The sequence below is a fragment of the Macaca thibetana genome, chromosome 5, assembly GCF_024542745.1.
Source record: "Macaca thibetana thibetana isolate TM-01 chromosome 5, ASM2454274v1, whole genome shotgun sequence".
Taxonomy (NCBI): domain Eukaryota; kingdom Metazoa; phylum Chordata; class Mammalia; order Primates; family Cercopithecidae; genus Macaca; species Macaca thibetana.
The window spans coordinates 3,837,875-3,863,458 of record NC_065582.1 but is presented as its reverse complement, the minus strand read 5'-3'; the positions used below and the strand labels follow the sequence as shown (position 1 = coordinate 3,863,458).

Here is a 25,584-nt window from a genome sequence, read left to right as displayed (position 1 = left end):
ATGGAGCCACTGGAACTATCAGAGATTACTCATGAGTGTGTAAATTGGTACGAATTTGGAAAACTGGCAAGAAGAACTAAGTCTAAATGTGTGCATGCCTTATGATCTAACAGTTCCATTCCTGGGCATATTTACAGGAAGGAGAAATATGTATATATGTGTATCAAAAGACATCTACAACAGTGGTCATACAAAATTCGTCACAACATAGGAAAACTGGAAACAATTGAAACATCCATTGGCAGTAAAATGAATGATAGATTATAATATATTCCAACAATGGAATAATATACAGCTGTGAAAAATAAGGGAAAATATTACACATGGCAAAACAGTCAATATAAATTGTCATAAATCAGGTGATTGTACACATACATATGATCTATTGCTGTTTTCCATTTGTGTGCCAATTACATGATTTTAATTAATAATTTTATAAGTCTTGGTATTTCTTGGTAATAAGTTATCTAACTTGTTTTTCAAATTCATCTAAACTTAGTGTTGAGTTTAAGAAGCCAGATATGAAAGAGTGCGTGCTGTATGATTTCACGTTGTATTGCATGATCTAGGTTGTGGTTACATGGAAGTGATGGTGTTTGTATACTTTATTTGAGCCTGGTACTTGTGATTCAAAATTTCACAACAATTTCCTGCTACCCTTTATGATTTGATGTGTGTAAGTAGAGTTTGCAGATAATGTAGTTCTATACTGAGCTATGAATTTATTTTTATAGTGTAATTTTTTTTGTATTAAGAATCATTCCGAGTGACAGAAAATTTGGGAAATCAAAGTATTAACATTTATAAAACCATTCTGTTGTTTATAACATATTCTGGCCATGACTTTCAAAAGCACTGGTTTCTAGGGGGAGAGAGTATCAAAGAAAGACCTTGACTAAAGAAAGCTCTTTCAAGTGGGAAGGGCATCATAGAGAATGGATCTTGAGGAGGGAAAGTCAGGAGATGCCTTCCTACTCAGCTGCATTAGCTCATGAAGCTGACAGCCCGCGGGCTTATAAATGTGGGTAGATTGCCTTCACATCAGCCTTGCAATCATCTGCTACACTGAGCACCAGTACATTTCATGGTGGACATTCTGAGGTGTGACACTGTGTACTCTGCTGTTAGGAGGCTTTCCGGGAAGAAGGTCTTGCCAAGGATTTCTTGCACTCCCAGCCACCTGACTGGTTTAGTCTGAAATTTCAGTATTCCGGGCAGTATGAGAAAGGCCCTATCTGGTAACAAAGAAGGCATAAGAAAGATGACTAGGCCGGGCGCGGTGGCTCAAGCCTGTAATCCCAGCACTTTGGGAGGCCGAGGCGGGCGGATCACAAGGTCAGGAGATCGAGACCACAGTGAAACCCCGTCTCTACTAAAAATACAAAAAAAAAAATTAGCCGGGCGCGGTGGCGGGCGCCTGTAGTCCCAGCTACTCAGGAGGCTGAGGCAGGAGAATGGCGTGAACCCAGGAGGCGGAGCTTGCAGTGAGCCGAGATCGCGCCACTGCACTCCAGCCTGGGCGACAGCGTGAGACTCCGTCTCAAAAAAAAAAAAAAAAAAAAAAAAAAAAGAAAGATGACTAAGGGAACAAAGGGACAAGGTTTTTATTTTGTTCTTCACCCACAGATTGGCTTCAAAATAAAGCGTCTGGCCGGGCATGCTGGCTCATGCCTGTAATCCCAGCACTTTGGGAGGCCGAGGCGGGCGGATCATGAGGTCAGGAGATCGAGACCATCCTGGCTAACACGATGAAACTCCGTCTTTACTAAAAAATACAAAAAATGAGCCGGGCATGGTGGTGGGCGCCTGTAGTCCCAGCTACTCCGGAGACTGAGGCAGGAGAATGGCATGAACCCGGGAGGCAGAGCTTGCAGTGAGCCGAGATCACGCCACTGCACTCCAGCCTGGACTACAGGCGAGACTCTGTCTGAAAAAAAAAAAAAAAGATAAAAGCGTCTAAGCCTGGCAGTCCAGGTCTCTCTAAGCTGGCTCCACCCTACCTACCCACCTCATCCTGCACCTGTCACTGTGTGGGACCCTGTGCTCCAGGCAGGGGCCCCTCACTGCCCCTTGAGCTCATTTTATCCCTCCTGGCTCTGCGGCATTTCTGACCATTTCTACTCAGTCCAAGACTCACTGCTGCCCAGAGCAATCTCCCTTCTCTGCTTCTGGAGGGGAAGGGTTCTGTGTTACCCGCCTTGTTTTGTCCACAGAGGTTAGCAGAGACTGACAGAGACAAACCTTTTTTCTTTCTAATTTTAGATTCAGGAGCACATGTGCAGGTTTGTTAAATTTGCCTGATGCTGAGGTTTGAGTTTCTCTTGATCCCTCACCTGAATACTGAACACAGTACCCAACACACAGTTTTTCAACCGTTACTCCCCTTCCTTTCTACCCCTATTTTGGAATCCCCAGTGTGATGTAGGCAAATTGTTTACTTTTATAGCTGTAATTAACCTTATTATAGTTCAGCCTCAACCCTTTAGAGGGGAGGAAACTAAAGCCCATGAGATATGCTTAAAGATACTAAGTGAACATATTTATTTTTTAAAAAGTGTTAAAGTGATTAAACAACGTAAACGTGAATGAAATAAAAAGCGTAAGTTCCCCATCTTCATTCCCACTCCTTAGAGCTGATCAGTACTTTTACTTCCAGACATTAGTGGAGCTGTAGAGAAAGAAACCTTTTCTCCCAAAGAAGGCATTACTTTACACACTCCATTCTGCAACTTGTTTTGTTTTGTTTTGTTTTGTTTTGTTTGTTTGAGCGGAGTCTCGCCCTGGCTCCCAGGCTGGAGTGCAGTGGCGCGATCTCGGCTCACTGCAAACTCCGCCTCCCGGGTTCACACCATTCTCCTGCCTCAGCCTCCCAAGTAGCTGGGAATACAGGTGCCCATCACCACGCCCGGATAATTTGTTGTATTTTTAGTAGAGACGGAGTTTCACCGTGTTAGCCAGGATGGTCTCGATCTCCTGACCTTGATCTCCTGATCTCCTGATCTCCGCCCGCCTTGGCCTCCCAAAGTGCTGGGATTACAGGCGTGAGCCACCGTTCTATTTGAAATAGCAACAAATAGAAATTGTTCACTTGCTATTTCACGTCAGCACAGGCAGATGACTTAAATTCAGATGGAGAAAAGCCTGAGGCATGTTCTTCTCTGCACTCCAGAGGCGCTGCAGGTGGCTGTGGGCAACCTACGCAGTGGCTTCGAGTAAACGAACGTAATTAGTAATTAAGCAAAGCGGGCATCCAGGACATTCTATTTCATCTTCCTGGCACTTTGGTGCTTAGTAAGGGCCTGGCCTCTTGGAGAGCGACACTCCTCGCCGGGCCTCTTTGTAAGAAGCATCGAGCTTGGAAAAGGGGCTGGGGTCAGCACCGGGGCCCTCTGCCGGGAAGAGAGACTGGCAGCCGGGACACGCGTCTCCCCGGGCTGAAATCGGGCACCCTCTCGCGGTCCTTCCCTCCCTTCCCAGGCTGGGTGGCTAGTCTTGGCTCTTCTGCGAGTCCCCCGCGGCTGCGGTCTCCCAGCACCCGCTGAGCAGCCTCCCCCGCCTTCCTCCCCCACCCGCCCCTCCGTGCTCTCCGGGGCTCCGGCTTCCTCGGTCTGGTGCCTGGTGCATATTTTGGAAAATAACTGGCTCACGACCACCTCATTTCGCTCCCAGTGTCCCAGGGGGCCAGCGCACACACAGGGGTAGGTGACTTCCCTAAAGTTGCGTCCCCAAGGCCACCCTGGATCCCAGCGCCCGCTGCTCCGTGTGACCCCGCCGGAGCCAGGACGCGCCCCGCCTCCCGGGGCCTGGAGGTCGCGCAGGGAGCGAGCGCGGCGCGGCAGAGCTGGGATCCGAGCCGGGGGCGGATGCGCCTTCCTTTCCCTTCAGAGCAGGCTGCCCGCCCGCGGAACCCCGCACGTCAGAGCGGCCTCGCAGGACCCGCAGACCAGCCCCGCTGGGGCGCGCCGGGCTGCCTCGGTGACCGTTCCGACGGCCCCCGACCCCTATCCCGAGGCGGCCTGAAGTGTCTGTCGCCGGCCTCCTCCCGGCCCAGCCTCCGGGCCTCGTGCAATCACCACGCCCCGGGGCCCGGAAACCGTTTTCCGGTCTTTCGCTTTCGGCTGGCGCGGAGCGCGGAGGCAGCGGTGCTGCGTAGCCCGGGCCGGGCGCAGGAACAGCCCCGTGGCGCCCTCCCTGGCCGCCGCCCAGGCGGGAAACGTCGTTCCGGGGACCCGGCGACTCCGCAGCGCCAGGCCCGCGAGGGGAAGGGGGCGGTGCGCGGCCGGCGCCGCCTCTCATCGCGTCCCCGCGGGCCCGCACTCGCCCGGAGCGCACCCAGCAGTCGCCAGCGAGGGCGATGGCGGGCATCTGGCTGGGGCTCGTGTGGCAGAAGCTGCTGCTGTGGGGCGCGGCGAGTGCCGTGTCCCTGGCCGGCGCCAGTCTGGTCCTGAGCCTGCTGCAGAGGGTGGCGAGCTACGTGAGGAAATGGCAGCAGATGCGGCCCATCCCCACGGTGGCCCGCGCCTACCCACTGGTGGGCCACGCGCTGCTGATGAAGCGGGACGGGCGAGGTAAGGGCCGACGCCCCTCCTGAAGCGCACCGGGGTCCGCAGCCCCGTCCCCACCCTCCGATCGGCCAGGAACCCGCTGCTTGTGGCGCTGGCCGCAGGAGAGAGGAGCCTGTCACCCTGTGGAGAATGCGCTCCCGGTTCTGTTCGTTGCCCCTGGCACCCACCGACACGGCTAGTGCCTCATCCCAAAGTGAGCATTTTCTTTGTGTGTAGCACAGGATGCGGTGTTTCCAAACCCCCGCCCTGAGTCTTTTCCCACCTCCCTGCTGCTCAGCTCTCCAAGCCCTGCCTTTCCTCCTGCCGTGGCTTGGGAAGCCTTAGGCACAGAAGCTCCCTGGGAGCGCAAAGCGCTTGTAAACTGGCCAACACCTTAACGCTTGGGGCCGCCTCCTCTCGCTCCCACTTTGGAAAATAAGAGACTGGAGATTCATTGGAGGCTTCCTCCCAGCATCACAAGACTTGACCGCTGCTTCAGTTCCCGCTTGACCTTCATATTTTAGCCCTTTAAAGGAGGTTGCAAATAACAGTTAAGAAACTGATTTAAAGGAGGTTACAAATAACTGTTAAGAAACTGTGACTTAAAGGAGGTTACGTAATAATAGTTCAGAAACTGACGGCAGGGCCATCCGGCAAACTTCTTTGGAGGGTTTCAAACTCCTTGTTTATTAAACAGTGAATTTTTAAATTAAAATCATGTTTTGAAACAGAGATGAACATTTTATTGATGGGAAAAAAATCACTTGAAGTTGGAAAGCTCTCAAAAGTACCTGGTATTTACAGCCCCCCGTCAGGGAGGGTGAACTCAATCTCAGCGCTTCATTTTCATCAGGGGTTAAGTTGAGGTACCTAGAACTGAAAAGATTTGCCCAAAATGACATATTTTAAAATGGGCCCCGACCAGAACCCAGTTCCCTCTGGGTTTATTTGTCAGTAACTGTTCTACAGGCTGAACGTTAACTAACTCCAAAGCTTGAAGGACTTTTTCTCATTTTCACTTGTTTTCTCTAATAAAAATAACGCTGCCATTTCAGTTTCACAAGATGAGGCCTCATGGAAGAGTGTTTACCAGAATATTAAAAGTATTTTGACAGAAAAGAATCAAGCGAACTCTTTGCCAACCAAATATCATCATGACTGATGTAACAAGTAATCCAGTCCAGATATGAAAATCACACTGTTAAAAATCATCTCAGTTAATTCTAAAAGCAGAGCTAACCACACCTTTTGTCCTAAGGCTTTACGGTATTAAAAAATAATTGTACAAAAATATAGGGGAATAATATATTTAAGTCTCATCATATTCTGTTGGGGATTCCAGTAATTAAAATCTCTGGTGAATAAGACCTGTTTCAAAACAACCTGTGAGCTGACTGGACTATTTAAAGTAATTCTCCTTGCAGTCACTTTCAGAGTGAAGACAATGACAAATGCTGTCTTTTACGAAGGGACTTTTTATTCCACCAACCAATTCTGGATTTTGGCATCAGGAAAACCACTGTTCAATTTCCAACAGTATATCCAAGTTGTTTGAGAAATTATTTAAAACTCTTTAACTTAGAGGGTTTTTCCCCCGTTAAAGTGACTATATTACAGAGTTACTTTAAGGATTAAATTTATTGCTTGCAAAGTTGCTAGATCACTGTCTAGAAGTTGGTTAGAATTGACAACTAAGTTCTTTAGTTGTCAATCAAGCATTTATTGAGGCCCTGCTTTGTGCCCAGTGTTGACCTCAACAAAGTTGGGGATACCAGAATATTCTAAGATATAATCATTGTTCTCAAGAATCCTGTCTTTCGTGTACAAGAGGTGTTGCCTTTCGTTTCGTGGCTCATGTCCAAACGCTGGCCTCAGCCATTTCACCTTGAAGATTGCAGTTGGCTTCCAACTGGCCTCTAAACTCTAATCTAGCATTTTCCAGTCCATAATGACAATGTCTGCCTTCCCCAGCTACTCCCAACTGTGGGCCCTGCTGCCTTAGAATCACAGATTGAGACTCCCCCGTCCCCTCTGGTGGACCGGACCAGGGCAGGCAGTATGTTAGCACGACTCAGGATGATTGACACTGGCGATCTGACCCAGCTCCTTTCATACCGGTTTTGACAGCTGCTCCATCTGAGAGACATTTGGAAGTAGCACAGTGTGTGGGGAAGTTCTGGAGTCTCGGTGCAAGCCAGGTTCCACCACTTACTAGCTCTGTGATATTAGGCAGTCGTTAGAAAGAATGCGCATTCTGGGACACCAAAACCTAATAATTATTATTCTCTAATAGCTAACATGCATTATGTATGTTTATTTGCTGTGGCAAATACTATTTTGAAAAAAACTTTAGACTTACAGAAAAGTTGCACTATTACAGACAGTTCACACATGCTCTCTACCTGGCTTCCTCTAACAGTAACACATTACCGAATTAGTATATTTATCAAAATGAGAAAACAAATGTTTGTCCAATACTGGTCACAACATTCTCATCTTGATTGAATTAAAATTTTGATGTTTTTCCCCAGAATTTTTTCAGCAGATCATTGAGTACACAGAGGAATACCGCCACATGCCACTCCTGAAGCTCTGGGTCGGGCCGGTGCCCATGGTGGCCCTTTATAATGCAGAAAATGTGGAGGTGGGTACGTGTGAATACGACCATTATTGCACTGTGTATCTTACAGTGTGAGAATCTCATCAGAATCAATATAATGCATCCTTACATTTCAACCATTTCAGTGCAAAAAACATTCCATTAAGTATTTTAGACTATATAGGTGCAATTTAATGTTTTTCAGATGTAGCCTGAATCCTGGGAGATTAACACCCTCCAGATATAAGTGCACAACTGCTATCAGGTCCCGTTATATTTATTCTTTTTTTGAAAGGATATCATTTTTTTAGAAACATAAATAAATTATTCCACAAGGCGAGCACTTGTTATCCACCAGATACCATTTTAAGACTTCAAAAATATATGACTAATAAAATATGTTTTCCTCAAGTTGCTCAGGTCTCATATTATATCAATGATAAACTTATTATTCCAAATTTAAAAGACAATGTAAATTTGATATTTATGGGATAAATATTACAAACCGATGCTATTGAAATTAGTCCTCCAAAAAACTGTAGTCCTTTTGCTAGTTGAAAGGTCTGGGGAAATCATCTTGTAGTATGGTGAGAAAAGGATTTGGGTGAGGAAACAAAGATGGGGTAAACAGACCATTGACCAAAATTAAAGGCCAAATTTCCTAGGAAGTAGTGCCAGGACACGTCTTTCTAATTATGGTGAAAATGTTGGAGTTTCTCATGCTTCTCCAGAATCCTGGCTCAGAGAAGAGAGCGAGAAGGGCAGACAGGATTTCAGCCACTGTTGGCCTAGTGTTAATAGAAGTTGGTGTGGTGGATGCAGATGGAGAGCTGTCCGGAGTAGGGGACTCGAGCAAGAAGCCTGGTGAGCACTCTGTGCTCAGCCCTAGACCCCATCCCTCCTCCCACTTCACGTGGACTCTTGGTGATCCGATCACACTCATGGCTTCCCTTGCTGCCTCTATGCTGGGGACACTCAAACAGGCATCTCCAGCTCAGGCCGTATCTTGGCTGTCTCATTTGCTTTCAGACCACAGCAACCTGAATGCCTCAAAGTCAACATCGCCTGAAAATACACCCATGATTTCCATCTCCCCACATGTGCTCACCCTCCAGATTTGCCTCCTCCCCACCTCGCTTTCCACCTCCCCCCATTAAATAACTCCACTTGGTTCCTGGTTTATGGCAGAAACTAGAGAATTGTCTGGGTCATCTTTCTTTCTCCCAACTGCATTGAGTCCCCAAGACTGAATGCTAGTTTTATGTTCAAAACTCTAATTGAAAGTCTTTGAGGCACAGGACTGAAAATGAACCACGGAGAAAATAAATGTTGCGAATGTCCTAAAAACTAGCTGTATTCTAGCCAGGTATTCCTATAATTACAGGGAGGTTGTTTGATGTCTGCATGTCTCTAAAATATGTTTTTCTCTTCCTAAGGTAATTTTAACTAGTTCAAAGCAAATTGACAAATCCTCTATGTACAAGTTTTTAGAACCATGGCTTGGCCTAGGACTTCTTACAAGGTATGCCAGTGTACCTTTGTAAAGCTGTCTATAGAAATGGTTACTTCTACCTGCAGCTTGTTACTTCAGGAATTGACACAGGGTAGCTTTTTTCTGTAGCAGGACTGTGCTGTCAGAAAGGAGGAGAAAGGCTGGAAAGGAAGGGCCAGCTGGCAGCTGCCCTTTGCCCGCCAAGAGGCCAAGAGTCGAGGTGAACGGTTATCTCCAGCTGTGGTGTTCAATAGTGTCTATCGCCAGTGTTCAGGAAGACTCAGAAGTTCCTGATGGACGGGACTGGGCAGGATGGAGGACACAGTAAAGCAAGGAGTGTCTGGAGCAGGGAAATCTTGAAAACCCAATCAAAAAGATAGCCCCAGAGAAGTACAGTGAGCTGGTATCTAGAAACAGGGTTCCATCCTCTGAGAGAGGTCCCCACAAGGGCAAGGCAGGAGCCTAGTAGGGCTTTGGAGAAGTGGAGCAGGGGAGACATCAAGGTAGAACCATGGAGTGAGGATCATCTGAGGACTAAGGCACTGATGGCAGGAGAAAAAAAATTTTGTTAAAAACTTGGAACTCAGAAATTGAGAAAAATTCTTAAATTTTTCAATTTTATGAATGCTATTTTAAACATTAATATTATGGAACAATGTCCAAAATATTCATATTTTATAACTATAGATGAATATCTTATAGATATGTGTATATCTTTGTCATTCTGCCAAAAGCATTTGAGAACCTGTAGATGAAGGTGTTTCAGGAGAATTTTGTTGACTTGCTATATTTATGCTTTAATTGTTTTGGATGTTACTTTTCTCTTTCTCTCTCTCTATATATGTATGTTTTTTGTAACCACATATTTTATTTCTAGTACTGGAAACAAATGGCGCTCCAGGAGAAAGATGTTAACACCCACTTTCCATTTTACCATTCTGGAAGATTTCTTAGATATCATGAATGAACAAGCAAATATATTGGTTAAGAAACTTGAAAAACATGTTAACCAAGAAGCATTTAACTGCTTTGTTTACATCACTCTTTGTGCCTTAGATATCATCTGTGGTGAGTCTCATCGATCTGTTTCTAAATTTATGGCATAAAGAGAAAATGGCCCAAATAGGAAATCACGCTCCACCGGGAAAGCAAATGAGGGGACTGGAAAGGGTGGTGGGCCCTTCAGAGCAGTTCTCCTGCCATGTTAGCCTTCTGAGGAGCAGCAGCCACGCCCAGGGCTGTGAGCAGGGCAGGCACGGAGCAACTGCCCAGGGAGCAAAGGGAAGGAAGAACAGGAACAGAGAGTAGAAGTGGCCGGTACAAGAGAAGGGGGTAAAGGGAGGAAGGAGAATTCTGAAAAATACAAGGACAAAGCAGGATGTACGTCTTTAGTGTCCGCCACTGCAAAATAAACACAAGATAACTAACGTGCATGAATTGAATGGTTGCTTCTCACCCATATTTTATAGAAACAGCTATGGGGAAGAATATTGGTGCTCAAAGTAACGATGATTCCGAGTATGTCCGTGCAGTTTATAGGTAAATGGAGTCCTTTCAGTTATTTCAAAAATTATTGATTTGGACTTTAAAAATTATCGCTAACAATTTCTGTGTTGTATCTTTTTATGGTTTCAAAATTAACCATTAAACTAGAAGTTAACCTCATCATGTAAGCATGTGTTAAGCAGTAGAGTAAAGGTTATATAAATTATGTCACATCTAGATTATGCAGTAATTTAAAATGATTATTCTCTAACATTGAGATTACATTATATTGTACATGATGATGCTTACATTGTGATGCTGAGAAAAAGATATAAACAGTTTTCTGCACAATGATAATTGTTATATTTAAAAAATATTCAAAGAAAACTAGCAGATACTATAACCAAATGTTAGCCATGGTTCTCATTGTCTCGTGTATGTGTTTCTTATTCTTGTGCTTTCCTTTTGTTGTTATTCTTCTTTCTCATATTTTCTGCACCCAGTAGGTATTGTTTTGGTCATCGAAACAGTCAATTTTACGCTAAAATTGCTTGCAATTATTCACCTGTTAAGAGGCAGGGCAAGGACTTGAGGAAGTACAGAGAAGTGCACTGAGCTGAGTACATTTAAGTCTCTTGCTCATTTCACTTCATTTTAACCAACATTTATTAAGCATCTGCGATCTTCCAATCACTGCACAGGGTACTGACTGGTTTTGTAGTAGTACACAAAACAGAATAACACAGGAGTCAGGCATCGGACAAAGAAATTCATGAATTGTAATAACTGCTCAGGAAGAAAAGATCAAATTGATATCGGAGAGGAAAACAAGAAAGTGTCCTACAGAGTGAGAGGCCAGCAAAGGTCTTTCTGAAGAACCGGCGTCTCAGCTGGTCCTGCAGGAGCTCACGTAGGGGCCTTTCTGCTCTATGGCTGGACATGAAAGGGAAGGGCCAGAACAGCCAAGTGACAGCTGGGTACTTCGAGAGCCCTCGCTGGTAGAAGAGGGCAGCCAGTTGTCTTCTGTCCCTCCAGAGGAGCGGTCAAACCAATGATGGACCTTAAAAGGAGGCCGATTTCATCTCAGCCCTTGGTACAGAGGCCCTAGGCAGAGTGGAAAACTCGCCCTGGAGAAACAGAAGCAGAGGCCAGATGGCTATCTAGTAAGAATGTTTTATAATGGATTCTTCATTCCTTTAATGATCCATTATTTTCTCAGGCTTCATGGGATGCATAATAGCCCGTACCTTCACTGTTGAGCGTAAAGCATGGAGCTCTTAGTAGCCTCTGAGACAGTCATCATCATTTCCACGATTGCCTTCATCAAGGCTAGGTACCAAAGAAGGGCTCAAGAAATACACCTTTCTGATACAACAGCTGATGTATTTTTTTCCCATCTATAGAATGAGTGAGATGATATTTCGAAGAATAAAGATGCCGTGGCTTTGGCTTGACCTCTGGTACCTTATGTTTAAAGAGGGATGGGAACACAAAAAGAGCCTTAAGATCCTACATGCTTTTACCAACAATGTAAGTCCCTGACTTTTAAAATTGTGGTAAAATAGACAAAACATAAAATTTTCCTTTACAGCCATTTTAACTGTACAGTTTGGTGGTATTAAGTACATTCACGATGTTGTGCAACCATGCCCACCATCCATTTCCAGAACTTTTGGTAAGTCCATGATGTCAATGTTTTGTTAACATACTCGGTGTAGGACTATTGAGCCTATATCTCAGAAAATAAAAGTTGAATAATAATAGAAAAAATTATTTAGCATATTTATACTTAAATTATGTATTTGACAAATATTAATTAAGTGCTCGCTAAGTGCCAAACACCATACCAAATGTTGGAAATTTAGTAATGAGTAGGACATGTGTATATGATCCCTACCTGAAAGGAAGTTATTCTAGTAAGAGAGGTCATCTATCAACACATAATTACAACATGTGACATGAACTATGAACACTTATTAACAAACAGGGTGCTGTGTAAAAGAATAAAGAAACGAATATCTGTGTATAGGAGTTTTCTGGAAAATGTTTGGATTCGGCAGTCATTTTCAAAGGCAGGGGGCATTGATAGCAGTATCTTAACGTGGAAAACATTACAATTAACTAGATATTAGTATTTTATTTCCAATTCAAAAATAACCAGAAGATAGTGATGTTGTTTTGAATATAGGATGTCAATCTTTGTGTTAATAATGTGTTTTGAAAAAGCAAGATTTAATTGAAAATATACGTCAAATTGTAATTTCAATGTATTGAAAAAAAGCCTATATAAATATGTCCTTTCTTTGCTGTAAATTTTGGTTAAAATCTATTGGAATTACGTCCTTGTGGTGAAGTATATACCCTATCGCAAGAGAGCAAATGATAAATAAATCAGTAGACGCTCCGTGAATGCAGTGTTGGCTGAGCTCGCCACAGTGGAGTGTGATCCCCTGGTTATAGGAGAATAGCCAGCAGGTTATATTTCATAGTTAAATTTTTCCTTAAATTTTGTGCATTAATATTTAATAGCAATAATTAAATGAATTCCTGACTGAATGGACAATATTTTATTCATTTAATAAACATTAAGAATTGCCTACTGAGGCCTGGGCTGTAAGAATTCCACCAAGAATAAAAGAAGACATGGTGTTTTGCCCTCAAAGAGCTTAGAATCTATTTAGGCCACTTAGTAGCAGGTTTGGTCAATTACCTGGTAGGAAAAGAAGGCTGAAATGTACAACCAAATTAAGCGTATGGGCCTTCATTCTTTTATCCATTCAAGAAATATCTAGTGAGTTCAAGCCGTACTCTATATATCAATGAACAAAGACATGCACAAGCATGGCAGAATTTGAGTTGGAAGAGAAAGAGGCTAAGTAACAAGTATAAGTATAATATCACATATAATAATAAGCATATTAGAAGTATCACATAATGTCAGGTGGCAAGGGAAATGGAGAAAAATAAAGCAGTGTTAGGAAGCATCGTAATGCTAGGGACGGGATGGCAAGGATGACGGAGGTCTCTCTGATCGTGCGACAGTGAGCAGAGATCTGGAAGAAGGGAAGGGGCAGCCATGCAGGCCTCTGAGGAAAGCATTTCAGGCAGCAGGAATTGCAAGCATAGAGGGTGAATTCACTAATCTACTTGCTGTTTCTTTTCTCCCCTACAACATGTAATTAAGTCTATAATGAGAGTATTGTATAATGACTGCATTCACTCCACCACTTAAACTTTTTCTCATTAGCACGATCAAATCTCTAGGGTACTATCTAGTAGACTATGATTCTATTCTTGTGTTGAAAAGACGGCAAAAATAGCACTTGAAAATTAGGAATTTGAGTGACATTACATTTGTTTTTAAAAGTTTCACCAAATAATCCCCAAAATATTAATGAGGCTTTACTGTGTTTTCACAAGAGCCTATGTTGTCGAAATGTTGAAATAGAAAGGCTTGGAAAAAATAAATGAAAGAAACTAGCATATTTTATAAGAAAATGTGTTACCAGCATGCATCCAAGTTCAAACAGAAGCATGTGATTATCATTCAAATCGTACAGGTTATCGCTGAACGGGCCAATGAAATGAACGTGGATGAAGACTGTAGAGGTGATGGCAGGGACTCCGCCCCCTCCAAAAATAAACGCAGGGCCTTTCTTGACTTGCTTTTAAGTGTGACTGACGACGAAGGGAACAGGCTAAGTCATGAAGATATTCGAGAAGAAGTTGACACCTTCATGTTTGAGGTATTGCATATTGTTATGTTCAGATATCATTAAACACATTTCAGTTATTGTTGGAATCTTTAGCATTATTTTTTAAAACGTAATCAAATTTTAAAGTCGTTTACTGTAACTGAGGAAGATTCATTATATTTTAATTAGAAATTACAAAATTTAAGAAACTGATTAACTCAACTTCCTTCTTCAGAAAACGATTTTGACTAGTGCTGGGCACAGCAGTAGACGCATTTGTTTTCCCTCAAGAAAACCTAAGACTTGTCAGAGTTTTCCCAAGCGGAAGAGCAGCCAGAGATCGTTGCTCTCGGTTCTCCACGTGGCTTCAGATTTCTTGCCAACCTCCGAGACCCACAAGTCCCCTTCCTCACCACCTCCTTTCTGAGGTTCCAGCAGATGAGCGCTTCGCTACTGCCATGAGCTGCTCTCCCGAAAGAGGACGGTGAGAGCCCTCCCACAGAGAATCGGCCAGTTCATGATTCTGAAGAGACCTCTGATCTCAAATTCATACAGATATATGAAGTGCTTTTTACAAAGATAGCTTAAATATTAAATACTACAAAGAGAGACTTTCTCTTTATGTGGATTGCAAAATAGATAAAGCGTGGTGTTTAGAAGCCATGTAGTAATATCCTCCACGTGGAGCAGAGTGAAAGGCACCTGAGTTGTTTTATTGTTTTTGAGACGGAGTCTCGCTCTGTCGCCCAGGCTGGAGTGCAGTGGTCGGATCTCAGCTCACTGCAAGCTCCGCCTCCCGGGTTCACGCCTTTCTCCTTCCTCAGCCTCCCGAGTAGCTGGGACTGCAGGCGCTGCCACCTCGCCCGGCTGAATTTTGTGTATTTTTAGTAGAGACGGGGTGTCACCGTGTTAGCCAGGATGGTCTCGATCTCTTGACCTCCTGATCCACCCCCCTCGGCCTCCCAAAGTGCTGGGATTACAGGCGTGAGCCACCGTGCCCGGCCAGGCACCTGAATTTTTAATGGCTCTGCCTGCCACCCACGTGTTAGCTGCTCTGTGGCAGCCTCTGGCAGCAGTGCCAAGCGTGTGCACTCTGGTGTGAGGCTCCACGACACGGTAGAAAAAACTGTGTGAAGGGTCTTTAGATCCGAGTTCCAGTTCAGGCTCTGTGCTGATGAGCCAAATAAGATGGTTCTGATCATTCCAGAGCGCTTTCACAATTTTCCTATGTGTAAAGAGAGAGATGGGCTACACTGGCAGTTTTAAACTTTTTAAAGCAGAAAACTTTACTGAAAATAAATCTGAAGCAGAAAGTGGACATGTAAATTAGCTGAAAAGTAGACAGGTGTTAAGCGTGTGGGCTCTAAGACCACATCCCAGCTAACACGCTGGAACCATGACCTCAAGCACCTCACCCAGCCGTTCTGGGCCTGAATATTCTTATTTTAATAGCACAAGCCTCATGGAGTAGTTATGATGATTAGATTTGTAAAAGTGCCCTGAGAATCGTGATTGGCCCATAAGAAGAATGCAGCACATACCAGGTGTCATTTGATGTTGAAGTGGAGAGCCTTCTCACATCTTCACCTTGCCCATGTACACACATGTGCACACACACATGCATACACTCATGTACACCCATGCACAAACACACATGCACACGTCTACACACACACATGCTCATGCACATACACACACATGCACAGACACATGTATATACCCACAAACACATTCACATATACACACATACACAAATGTATGCACACACCTACATACACTCATGCACATACACACATACATGCACACACATACACAAACGTGTATATCCACATGCACACACACGTGTATACAAACACACACAAATATACACACACACCCAGATACTCATGCACTTACACATGCATGCACACACATATATACCCATATGCACACATGCATGCATACACATACATGCACACACCACCCCACACACGTGCACACATTCATGTACATTTATGCAAATAATCACACATACAAAAACACACGTACAGACCTACATACACACATGCACATAGACACATACACATACATAGATGCACATATAAATACACATGCACACAGTCAGATGCACAAAGCCATGTACACTCGTGTATACATAAACACAAATGCACACACAAGCACATGTACATAGCCATGTACACACATGCATATATGCACACACCCCCATACACACATGTACACACATGTGCACACACACATCCATCTCCTACCAGGAACCTCTCAATCTCACGAAAACAACCAGAACCAGACTAATGATTTCTCTTCCAACTCTAACATTCCCTAACATTCTAATTCTTTTCTTCTTTGCATTGAAAGGGAGGCATAGCCGGTGTGAGTGTGATACTGTGGCCTCCTCCACAGGCTGGTCAATTTTTAATGCAGAGGATATGACTTAGAACCACACCTCTACCCCACCGGTGCCCGCCATCAACAGGCAAGGCCCACCTGACAGATGGGGGAAGGCAGAGAAGTACAGACCTGACAAGCAGGCTCATGAAAATCAGACTTCGTTCTATTCACAAAGGCCCAGCTCGCCTAGTGCCCGTGCAATGCCCCCTTTGTTAACACAGCACAGGCACGTCCCACCAGTGCGCACCACCATGCGGCGCAGAACTGTCATCTCTAGGCATGAACCTCCGCTTTTCAGGGACTGTTTCCTTGTTTATCACCGAGGTAAGGTGCTGCACGGAATTCATTTCTTATGTTCTGCAGTCACAGTGCAGCCATCAAATCTGGAGACAATTCAAAAGAGGTTTCTGGTCACTCCCGATCATCGCAGTGTAACTCTGCTTTTTCAGCTACTGTTTTCTCCATTTGTAGGGCCACGACACAACTGCAGCTGCAATGAACTGGTCCTTATACCTGTTGGGGTCTAACCCAGAAGTCCAGAAAAAAGTGGACCATGAACTGGATGACGTGTTTGGTATGTCTGGCCCCTTCCCTGGTTATATTGTGGTACTAAGTCCCCTGCAGAGATGTCACTGTGTTGTAAACACAGCGTAATGAGCAGGGAGGCTCCCCCGCGGGATCCTTTCCAGTACCATCCCCTTTGCAAGGCCTCATCCATTCACCCACAGGCCTCTGCCAGTCGCCTGGCCAGTGACCGTACTGGGCCGGATGCTGTGGTGCACAGATGCGTGCTGCCGTCCTCAAGGGTCTCACTGCTTCCCAGGCAAAACAGACACCTACGTGAAGCTTTGAGTCATGGGCTGTGCATTTGAATGAAGAAGGTGCTCTTTGGGAGAAACGAGGAGCTGGTGAAACTATCCAGAAGGGTACAGGAAAGCTGTTTCACAGATTGCATCTCGCCACAAAGGAGAGAAAAGATGGATTAAGCTACCAGGAGATACATTTCTATTACACAGCAAGCAACCGGAGGAAACGTCCTGCCAGTAGGATGTGCAGGGTCCCAGCCTTGCCCTTTGCTCCCTGCCCCTTACCGTCTTGGCTTTTGTTCTCTTGATTGGCGTTCCAAGCATCACATTCATCTTCAAGGCAGGAAGACGGGGTGGGGGTGCCGGGTGTCTTGGTGTCCTGTGGCTGCTGTGACAAATCCACAGACGGGGAGGTTCACAGCAGCGACATCTGTTCCCTCACAGTTCTGGACACCTGAGTCAAAGATCAGTGTCACTGAGCCCACATGACCGTGTGGGCAGCGCTGAGCTCCTCCTCGCCTCTTCAGCTTCCGGTGGCTGCCAGCGTTTCTTGGCTGACAGCTGCATCGCTGGCATCTCTGCCAGTCTCTGCATTGCCTTCTCTTTTCTCTGCGTGTGTGTGTGTGCACACACGTGCATGCGTGTGTGGTGTGTGTGTGCATGTGTGTGTGCTTGTGTCTTTCTCTCACAAACATACTTGTGACATACTTGTGATGGCGTTCAGGGCCCACCTGGATCATTGCCCCACTATAAGATCTTTAATTTAATCAAATCTGCCAAGAATTCTCTTCCTCCAAATAGGGTAACATTTACAGATTGCAGGGATTAAGACCTGATATTTTGGGGCCCATTATCAGCCTGCCACAAAGGGTCTTCCATCAATTTTATCCTTTTTGAAAATCACGTGTCACATGGCCCCCAATAGCTGCAAGGCGAAAAGGAATAAAGTTGAGTTAGCCGAGCAGCCAGTGGTATCTGATGCAGTTTTATAGCGAGAAGAGGGGAAGGAAAACTACAGGTATAAAGGTGGTGAGAGAAGGCGTTCTAGAAAGAGAGGAAGCAGATGAGCAACAGCGCAGAAATGGAAAGGGTTCTGGTCTGGAGGGCAATAGTGGAGAGTGAGAGACCGCGAGAACTCATCTCTCATTCCCTGGGAGATGAGGATGGAAAAGCAGTTTTGTGTGCAGATTGTGCTGGGACTGGAATTTCATATTAAGAGGCAAGCTTTTATTTTGCAGAATGGACACCTTCTAAACCTTTTGGCAACATTTTTGTCATCATTTTATTTTGTTTACACTGATTTTAGTTTTGCTTAGATTGCCTTGAGTGGGTAAATTTAGTCTTCTAAAAGCTCACAAGTTCTTTTGGAACAGGCTCCAATCCTCTGTATCCTCCACAATGTTAGTTCATTGCCAGTTCCACAAAGGTTTTTGGCCCTGCAGAGTCGGTGACACAGTCATCATTACTAGAATCTTTGCTCCGTGCTTCTCGTGTTTTCTGCTTATTGTGCCTCACTTTTTCTTCTACCCCCAATCCTAGTTCTACAATTTTTGAGCAACTAGACTGGGCATGGTGGCTCACACCTGTAATCCCAGCGCTTCAGGAGGCTGAGGTGCGCGGATCACAAGGTCAGGAGATGGAGACCATCCTGGCTAACCCGGTGAAACCCCGTCTCTACTAAAAATACAAAAAATTAGCCTGGCGTGGTGGCGGGCATCTGAAGTCCAGGCTACTCGGGAGGCTGAGGCAGGAGAATGGCATGAACCCGGGAGGCGGAACTTGCAGTGAGCCGAGATTGCGCCACTGCACTCCAGTCTGGGCGACAGAGCGAGACTCCATCTCAAAAATAAAAGAAGAAATTCTTTTTTGAGTAACTAATCTTTGTGTAGTGAGTTGCAAGTATTAATTCCTTGTTATTTTTTTACTGAGGTAAATGTCACATAATGTAAAATCTGCTATTTAAAAGTGTACATTTCAGTGGCATTTAGTACTTTCACCATGTTGTACAATAGTTACGTCTACCTAATTCCAGAACATTTTCAGCACCTCGAAAGGAAACCTGGTGCGATTAAGCAGTCCCTCTTGATTCCTCCTTCCCCCGGCCCTGGCAGCCTCTGATTTACTTTCTGTCTCTGCGGATTTACCTATTCAGAGTACTATTTATACATGGATTCGTACAATATGTGATCTTTAGTGTCTATTCATTTTACTTGGCATATTGCCTCATTTTATTTTGATTATGCATAGTGTTAGAAATTCTGCTTTAGCTGTGGGTATTTAGCATCTGGTGCATTGATCCACATGTTCTTCTTTGATGGGTATTTGATGGGTATTTAGCATCCCTTGCCTTGATCCACATGTTCTTCTTTGATGGATATTTGATGGGTATTTAGCATCCAGTACCCTGATCCACGTGTTCTTCTTTGATGGGTGTTGATGGGTGTATAGCATCCAGTACCTTGATCCACGTGTTCTTCTTTGATGGGTATTTGATGGGTATTTAGTATCCCCTGCCTTGATCCACATGTTCTTCTTTGATGGGTATTTGATGGGTATTTATCATCCAGTACCTTGATCCACGTGTTCTTCTTTGATGGGTATTTGATGAGTATTTAGCATCCAGTACCTTGATCCATGTGTTCTTCTTTGATGGGTATTTGATGGGTATTTAGCATCCAGTACCTTGATCCACGTGTTCTTCTTTGATGGGTGTTGATGGGTGTTTAGCATCCAGTACCTTGATCCACGTGTTCTTCTTTGATGGGTATTTGATGGGTATTTAGTATCCCCTGCCTTGATCCACGTGTTCTTCTTTGATGGATATTTGATGGGTATTTAGCATCCAGTACCCTGATCCACGTGTTCTTCTTTGATGGGTATTTAGCATTCAGTACCTTGATCCATGTGTTTTCTTTGATGGATATTTGATGGGTATTTATCATCCAGTACCCTGATCCACGTGTTCTTCTTTGATGGATATTTGATGGGTATTTAGCATCCAGTACCCTGATCCACATGTTCTTCTTTGATGGATATTTGATGGGTATTTAGCATCCAGTACCCTGATCCATGTGTTCTTCTTTGATGGGTATTTAGCATCCAGTACCTTGATCCACGTGTTTTCTTTGATGGATATTTGATGGGTATTTTGCATCCCCTGCCTTGATCCACGTGTTCTTCTTTGATGGATATTTGATGGGTATTTAGCATCCAGTACCCTGATCCACATGTTCTTCTTTGATGGGTATTTAATGGGTATTCAACATCCAGTACCCTGATCCACTGGTTCTTCTTTGATGGGTATTTGATGGGTATTTAGCATCCAGTACCCTGATCCACGTGTTCTTCTTTGATGGGTATTTGATTGGTATTTAGCATCCAGTACCTTGATCCACGTGTTCTTCTTTGATGGGTATTTGATGAGTGTTTAGCATCCCCTGCCTTGATCCACGTGTTCTTTTTCAATATATGAACCCCTGGCCCCCACCGCTCTTTCAGGTCATCTTATCTCGTTGCTTTCATCAGGGAGGTCTGACCGTCCCGCTACTGTAGAAGACCTGAAGAAACTTCGGTATCTGGAATGTGTTATTAAGGAGACCCTTCGCCTTTTTCCTTCTGTTCCTTTATTTGCCCGCAGTGTTAGTGAAGATTGTGAAGTGGGTAAGTATGCTATACCTAGAGTAGAAGGAAGAGGGAAACTTTCTAATGTCTGTCTTGCTATGGTCTCATGACGTATTGACTACTTCTTGACAGCAGGTTACAGAGTTCTGAAAGGCACTGAAGCCGTCATCATTCCCTATGCATTGCACAGAGATCCAAGATACTTCCCCAACCCTGAGGAGTTCCGGCCTGAGCGGTTCTTCCCTGAGAATGCACAAGGGCGCCATCCATATGCCTACGTGCCCTTCTCTGCTGGCCCCAGGAACTGTATAGGTTTGTATCCATCTCAGTTGGTTTGACCTTTCAGGCCCACTTGATAGTAGGTTTCTTACAGTTATTTCTTTGAGATGTGATATGATGTTGCCCACATGCAATAACCTTAAAAAAATAGCTGGTTCCTTTTTTCCCTGACTTACTGTGCTTTGTAGTTTTAAAATATTATGGTCAAAAGGTATATTAGTATATTAGCCTGCGTGGGCTTCCATAGCAAAATACCACAGACTGGGTGGCTTAAACAGCAGATATTTATCTTCTCACAGTTTTGGAGGCTGGAAGTTCAAGATCAAGGTGTTGGTAGGTCTGGTTTCTCCTGAGGCCTCTCTCCATGGCTTGTAGATGCCGTCTTCACCTCATGTCTTCACTTGGTCTTTCCTCTGTGTAGGTCTGTGTCCTGATCTTCTGTCCAGTCAGACTACTCTAGGGCCTACCCCAATGACCTCACTTATACTTACTGACCTCTTTCAATGACCTGTCCCCAAATACAGTCATATTCTAAGGCACGGGGGGCTTAGAATTTGGAGAGAGACACAATTACCCATAGCATAAGACATAATTAGTTTCATGGTAGAGTTTCAAAATGTTGTAGATTTTTAATTACAGTAGAATATCTTATTGTGGTAAAAACTTTATTTATGATTACTTATGGTTAACCTAATTTTTGTGTTTATTGCTTTTAAGAATTTCATTTTACAAATCAAAACAGAAAATGCTTGCCATATGGCCAGCTGAAGTACTTAAGCAAAATGAATGCACATCACTGCCCTGCATTATAAACCCTTTTGGTTTTAGTATCTCTAGCATTTTGTCATTTATGTAAATGCAGACCTTGGTAAAATGAGGACAGAATGAAATGGGTGAATCTGAAGCTTATTTGGTGAATCTATAGTAAATTAAACACCCACTAAGGCATAATCTAGAGTAGTGAGTCTCAAGCTTGAATGAGCTCAGGATTTATCTGGATCAGCTGGAGTACAAATTCCCTGGTCCTCCCCAGCTATAGATATGCAAAGTGGGAGCAGGGAGGGAAACTCAAGACTCTTCATTTTTAACAAGTGTCCCAAGCCATTCTGATTCTCCTTCCGCCTACTCTGAAAATGTAAAATGGCTTGCTTCCTGTGATAGGACCTCTTGTTTCTCACATTTGGGGTAAATCCATATCTAAAGCGATGGTATCTACATTGATTTGAAGGTCAAAAGTTTGCTGTGATGGAAGAAAAGACCATTCTTTCGTGCATCCTAAGGCACTTTTGGATAGAATCCAACCAGAAAAGAGAAGAACTTGGTCTAGAAGGACAGTTGATTCTTCGTCCAACTAATGGCATCTGGATCAAGTTGAAGAGGAGAAATGCAGATGAACCCTAACTTTATTATTGGGTCATGCCTTTATCATGAGAAAGGTCTTTATTTTAAGAGATCCTTGGCATTTACAATTTATAGATCATGAGTTCAATATGCTTGAATTCCCTAGACCTAATTTTTCCTTGATCCCACTGATCTTGACATCGAGTCTAACAAAGAAAGAGTTTTGAGTTTTGTATTTTATTTTATTTTCTTTTTTTTGGGACCGAGTCTCACTCTGTCGCCCAGGCTGAAGGAGTATAGTGGTGTGATCTCGGCTCACTGCAACCTCCAACTCCCAGGTTCAAGTGATTCTTCTGTCTCAGCCTCCCAAGTAGCTGGGATTACAGGCGCCTGCCACCACACCTGGCTAATTTTTTTGTATTTTTGGTAGAAACAGGGTTTCGCCATGTTGGCCAGACAGGTCTCGAACTCCTGACCTCAAGTGATCCACCCGCCTCAGCCTCCCAAAGTGCTGGGATTACAGTCATGAGCCACCGCGCCCGGCCAGAGTTTTGTATTTTCATCACCATCATAGATGTTACAGTTGGCTGTGGTCTCAAAAGTAGAGTTAAGTGTGTCAGTACCCAAATAAACATCTAACAGGTTTCTCAACAGAGGAATCCACAGTCCAATTCCACTTCAATTGATAGACCCCAAAAATATAATTTAATCAAAGTTCTAGAATTTTTGTTTGTTTGAGACAGAGTCTCGCTCTGTCGCCCATGCTGGAATGCAGTGGTGACATCTCAGCTCACTGCAGCCTCCATCTCGCAGGTTCAAGCAATTCTCCTGCCTCAGTCTTCTGAGTTGCTGGGGCTACAGGCGCATGCCACCACGCCCAGCTAATTTTTTTATTTTTAGTAGAGATGGGGTTTCATCATGTTGGCCAGGATGGTCTTGATCTGTTGGCCTCGTGATCTGCCTGCCTTGGCCTCCCAAAGTGCTGGCATTACAGGCATGAGCCACTGCGCCTGGCCCAAAGTTCTAGAATTTTTTAAAGGTATTCATGTTGACTCAGGAATACACAGACACACACACACACACACACAGCATAATTTGAAAGAGGTAAGTACTCTGACTTAGGCTCTCAGGTTTTAAAAATTATATTAGTGGCATCAGTTATGACAAGAATAATCATCATAGTACTTTTCAGATTTTATAACCTAGAGCAGATTATTTACAAGTTGATTTGCAGGTTCTGTTACAGTTTCTCTTTTGATTGTCACTTATGGTCTTCATTTAATTCCTCATAGAATCCCAATCACCTTTATATATTATTGGAAGAGATTCATCTTCATAATCTCCAACTTTTCACAGTGCCTCACAAGGTTAATCATGCCTTTTGGAGCTAGGACTTTAGAATGTGTCTAGTTATGCTCCTTTATATTATAAGTAAGGGAATAGAATCAGTAAGACAGTTTCTGCCCAAAGCCATGTTACCAGTTGGTGACAGAGCCAGAAATACATAGAGATCTATACTCTAAATCTCTCCACTCACATGCTGATATACTTTCTACTACAGTATGCTGTATGGAACTCAGGGTGATGAGCAGACGTGTCATTAGAACATGAGTCTTCTGCTTCTGATTTAGGCATACTTCTGGGATTCTTCCATCTTTAAAGGAAAAAGGAAGCCATTCCTCTGTATTTAGTAACCCAGTAATATCTCACTTAGTTTAGGGTTAGACCTTTAGTTAATTCAACCCTACAGATCATACTTATCAGGCTGATAACTGACACATATTCCCTGAATTTTAATTTGATAGGCAATACATCTACCCACTCCATTATTTTTTTAAAACTTCATTTAATAATTTAAACAAGATTGGTTTTGTTTTCAATTTTTATTCATTCTTCATAGAATCACAATTACCTTAATCATATATTTTTGGAAGAGATTCCTCAGTAACTGCCAATCTCTCATAGTGCCTCACAGGGTTGATCAATGGCTTTTGGAACTGGAAGGACCTTAGAACTTTCCTGGTTATGCTCCCAATAGGCAATAGCAGATAGAACCATGCAATCAAGAGGGTAGGATATGTATTCTTCAATGGATATCAAAGGAAGAGGTTGCAAACCAAAGCCATTTGGCAAGCCCTGTAGCCTGGGCCATTTAAGGCGGGGGCAATCTCAGCCATTGCACCCATTTAACTATCCCTAAAAGCCACAGTGCATAGAACCCAGGCCCTAAATTGGTGAGGAAAAAGTCAAGGAAGGAGGTGACACAATTGGAAATATTCCCGTCAAATGGTTAATCTTGTTATCTAGAAAATGGGTATATTAGAAAATTTTCTTCCGAGATGATTTTGGATAATAAGAGTTGTATTTGTGGAAATTGGTCTTATCTCTGTTTTATGCACTTACATTTACCCCTTACATTTTGTTTTTAGTGACCCCACATGACATTAAATTTAAAGAAAACATTGCTTAATGTTACCTTTTGGTCTGAGAACTTCATTCAGCTCCAGAATTATTGTTACTCACATTTTAATCAGTAAGTCATTTAAGCTATGACAGAGTAGGAATTGAGAAATTATTTCATGTGCTGCAGTATTGAAATGTGGATGCTTCCTTGTTTTATAAGAAGATGATCAAGTATCTGTTTGTGTGCCCATTACCTTTCTTCTGCTTGAAAGACGTGTCTCAAGAAAAATAAATTATATTTTAGATGCAGGTGCTGCATTTTATTCTAAGAATTGATATCAATTGAAAACATAGAAAGCTGTAAAAGATAAATCAGTGGGTGGCTGATTCATAATGGGTAATAAAAGAAATAGCACTTTTGAGTTGATGTCTTCAGTGACTCTTGGATTTTCTAACGAAAGGTTCCTGTACTGTTGTTGTAGACCAATCGTGAATTTCTCTAACCCTGAAGAATCAACTAGAAGAAGTAGAATAACCAGAACATATTGCTCAGCTGAAAGCACAAAGTAAACTCAGCTACTGGGAATCAGTAAAATCCACAGGCATCACTGGTCCCGGGGATTTAGAGTCCAGACACCTCTCCAGGTGATGGACTGTTGATCTGGGGTTCTGTGCATTGTCACAGGCAGCTGGGGATGTCAGTTTCCAGACCAAATGACCCAACAAGAGATGCTGGTCATAAAAATCCATTTTTATCTGGAATGTTTCTAGAAGATCAAAACATTTTTCCTTCCAGCATCTAATGCCTGAGTGATACATTTAAACATTTTTAGTCTGCCTAGGCACCCTCTTTTTCTAGGAGCAGCACTCTTTATTTTTGAAATTATCCTACAATGAATTACCGGCTTTTCTTCTGTTCTCATCTTTTTCC

The 25,584-nt window shown here is 43.6% G+C and overlaps 1 protein-coding gene, 1 long non-coding RNA gene and 1 pseudogene across 5 annotated transcripts; 1 reads left to right on the top strand and 2 right to left on the bottom strand.

The window, feature by feature from the left end:
* Positions 1–2,843: 2,843 nt before the first annotated feature.
* LOC126955072 (collagen alpha-1(I) chain-like) lies at positions 2,844–4,296 on the bottom strand (annotated as a pseudogene).
* Positions 4,057–25,072, top strand: LOC126955236 (cytochrome P450 4V2). Of its 4 annotated transcripts, none has more exons than XM_050791584.1 (11): positions 4,057–4,568; positions 7,076–7,188; positions 8,580–8,665; positions 9,513–9,703; positions 10,105–10,174; positions 11,524–11,650; positions 13,681–13,866; positions 16,675–16,777; positions 20,535–20,669; positions 20,763–20,942; positions 22,138–25,072. In XM_050791584.1, exons 1-11 carry the CDS (start codon positions 4,355–4,357, stop codon positions 22,308–22,310), a joined length of 1,578 nt encoding a protein of 525 aa, XP_050647541.1. In that variant the 5' UTR covers positions 4,057–4,354; the 3' UTR covers positions 22,311–25,072. The 4 variants fall into 4 exon arrangements, with proteins under 4 accessions (XP_050647541.1, XP_050647539.1, XP_050647540.1 ...); XM_050791582.1 differs by having other exon boundaries at positions 4,322–4,568; positions 20,508–20,669; XM_050791583.1 differs by having other exon boundaries at positions 4,342–4,568; positions 20,508–20,669; positions 20,766–20,942.
* LOC126955238 (uncharacterized) lies at positions 18,938–19,910 on the bottom strand. Its single transcript, XR_007725851.1, has 3 exons — positions 19,859–19,910; positions 19,636–19,691; positions 18,938–19,523 (listed from the first exon to the last, which is right to left on the bottom strand). It is a non-coding gene; the product is annotated as an uncharacterized LOC126955238 (long non-coding RNA).
* Positions 25,073–25,584: the final 512 nt, after the last annotated feature.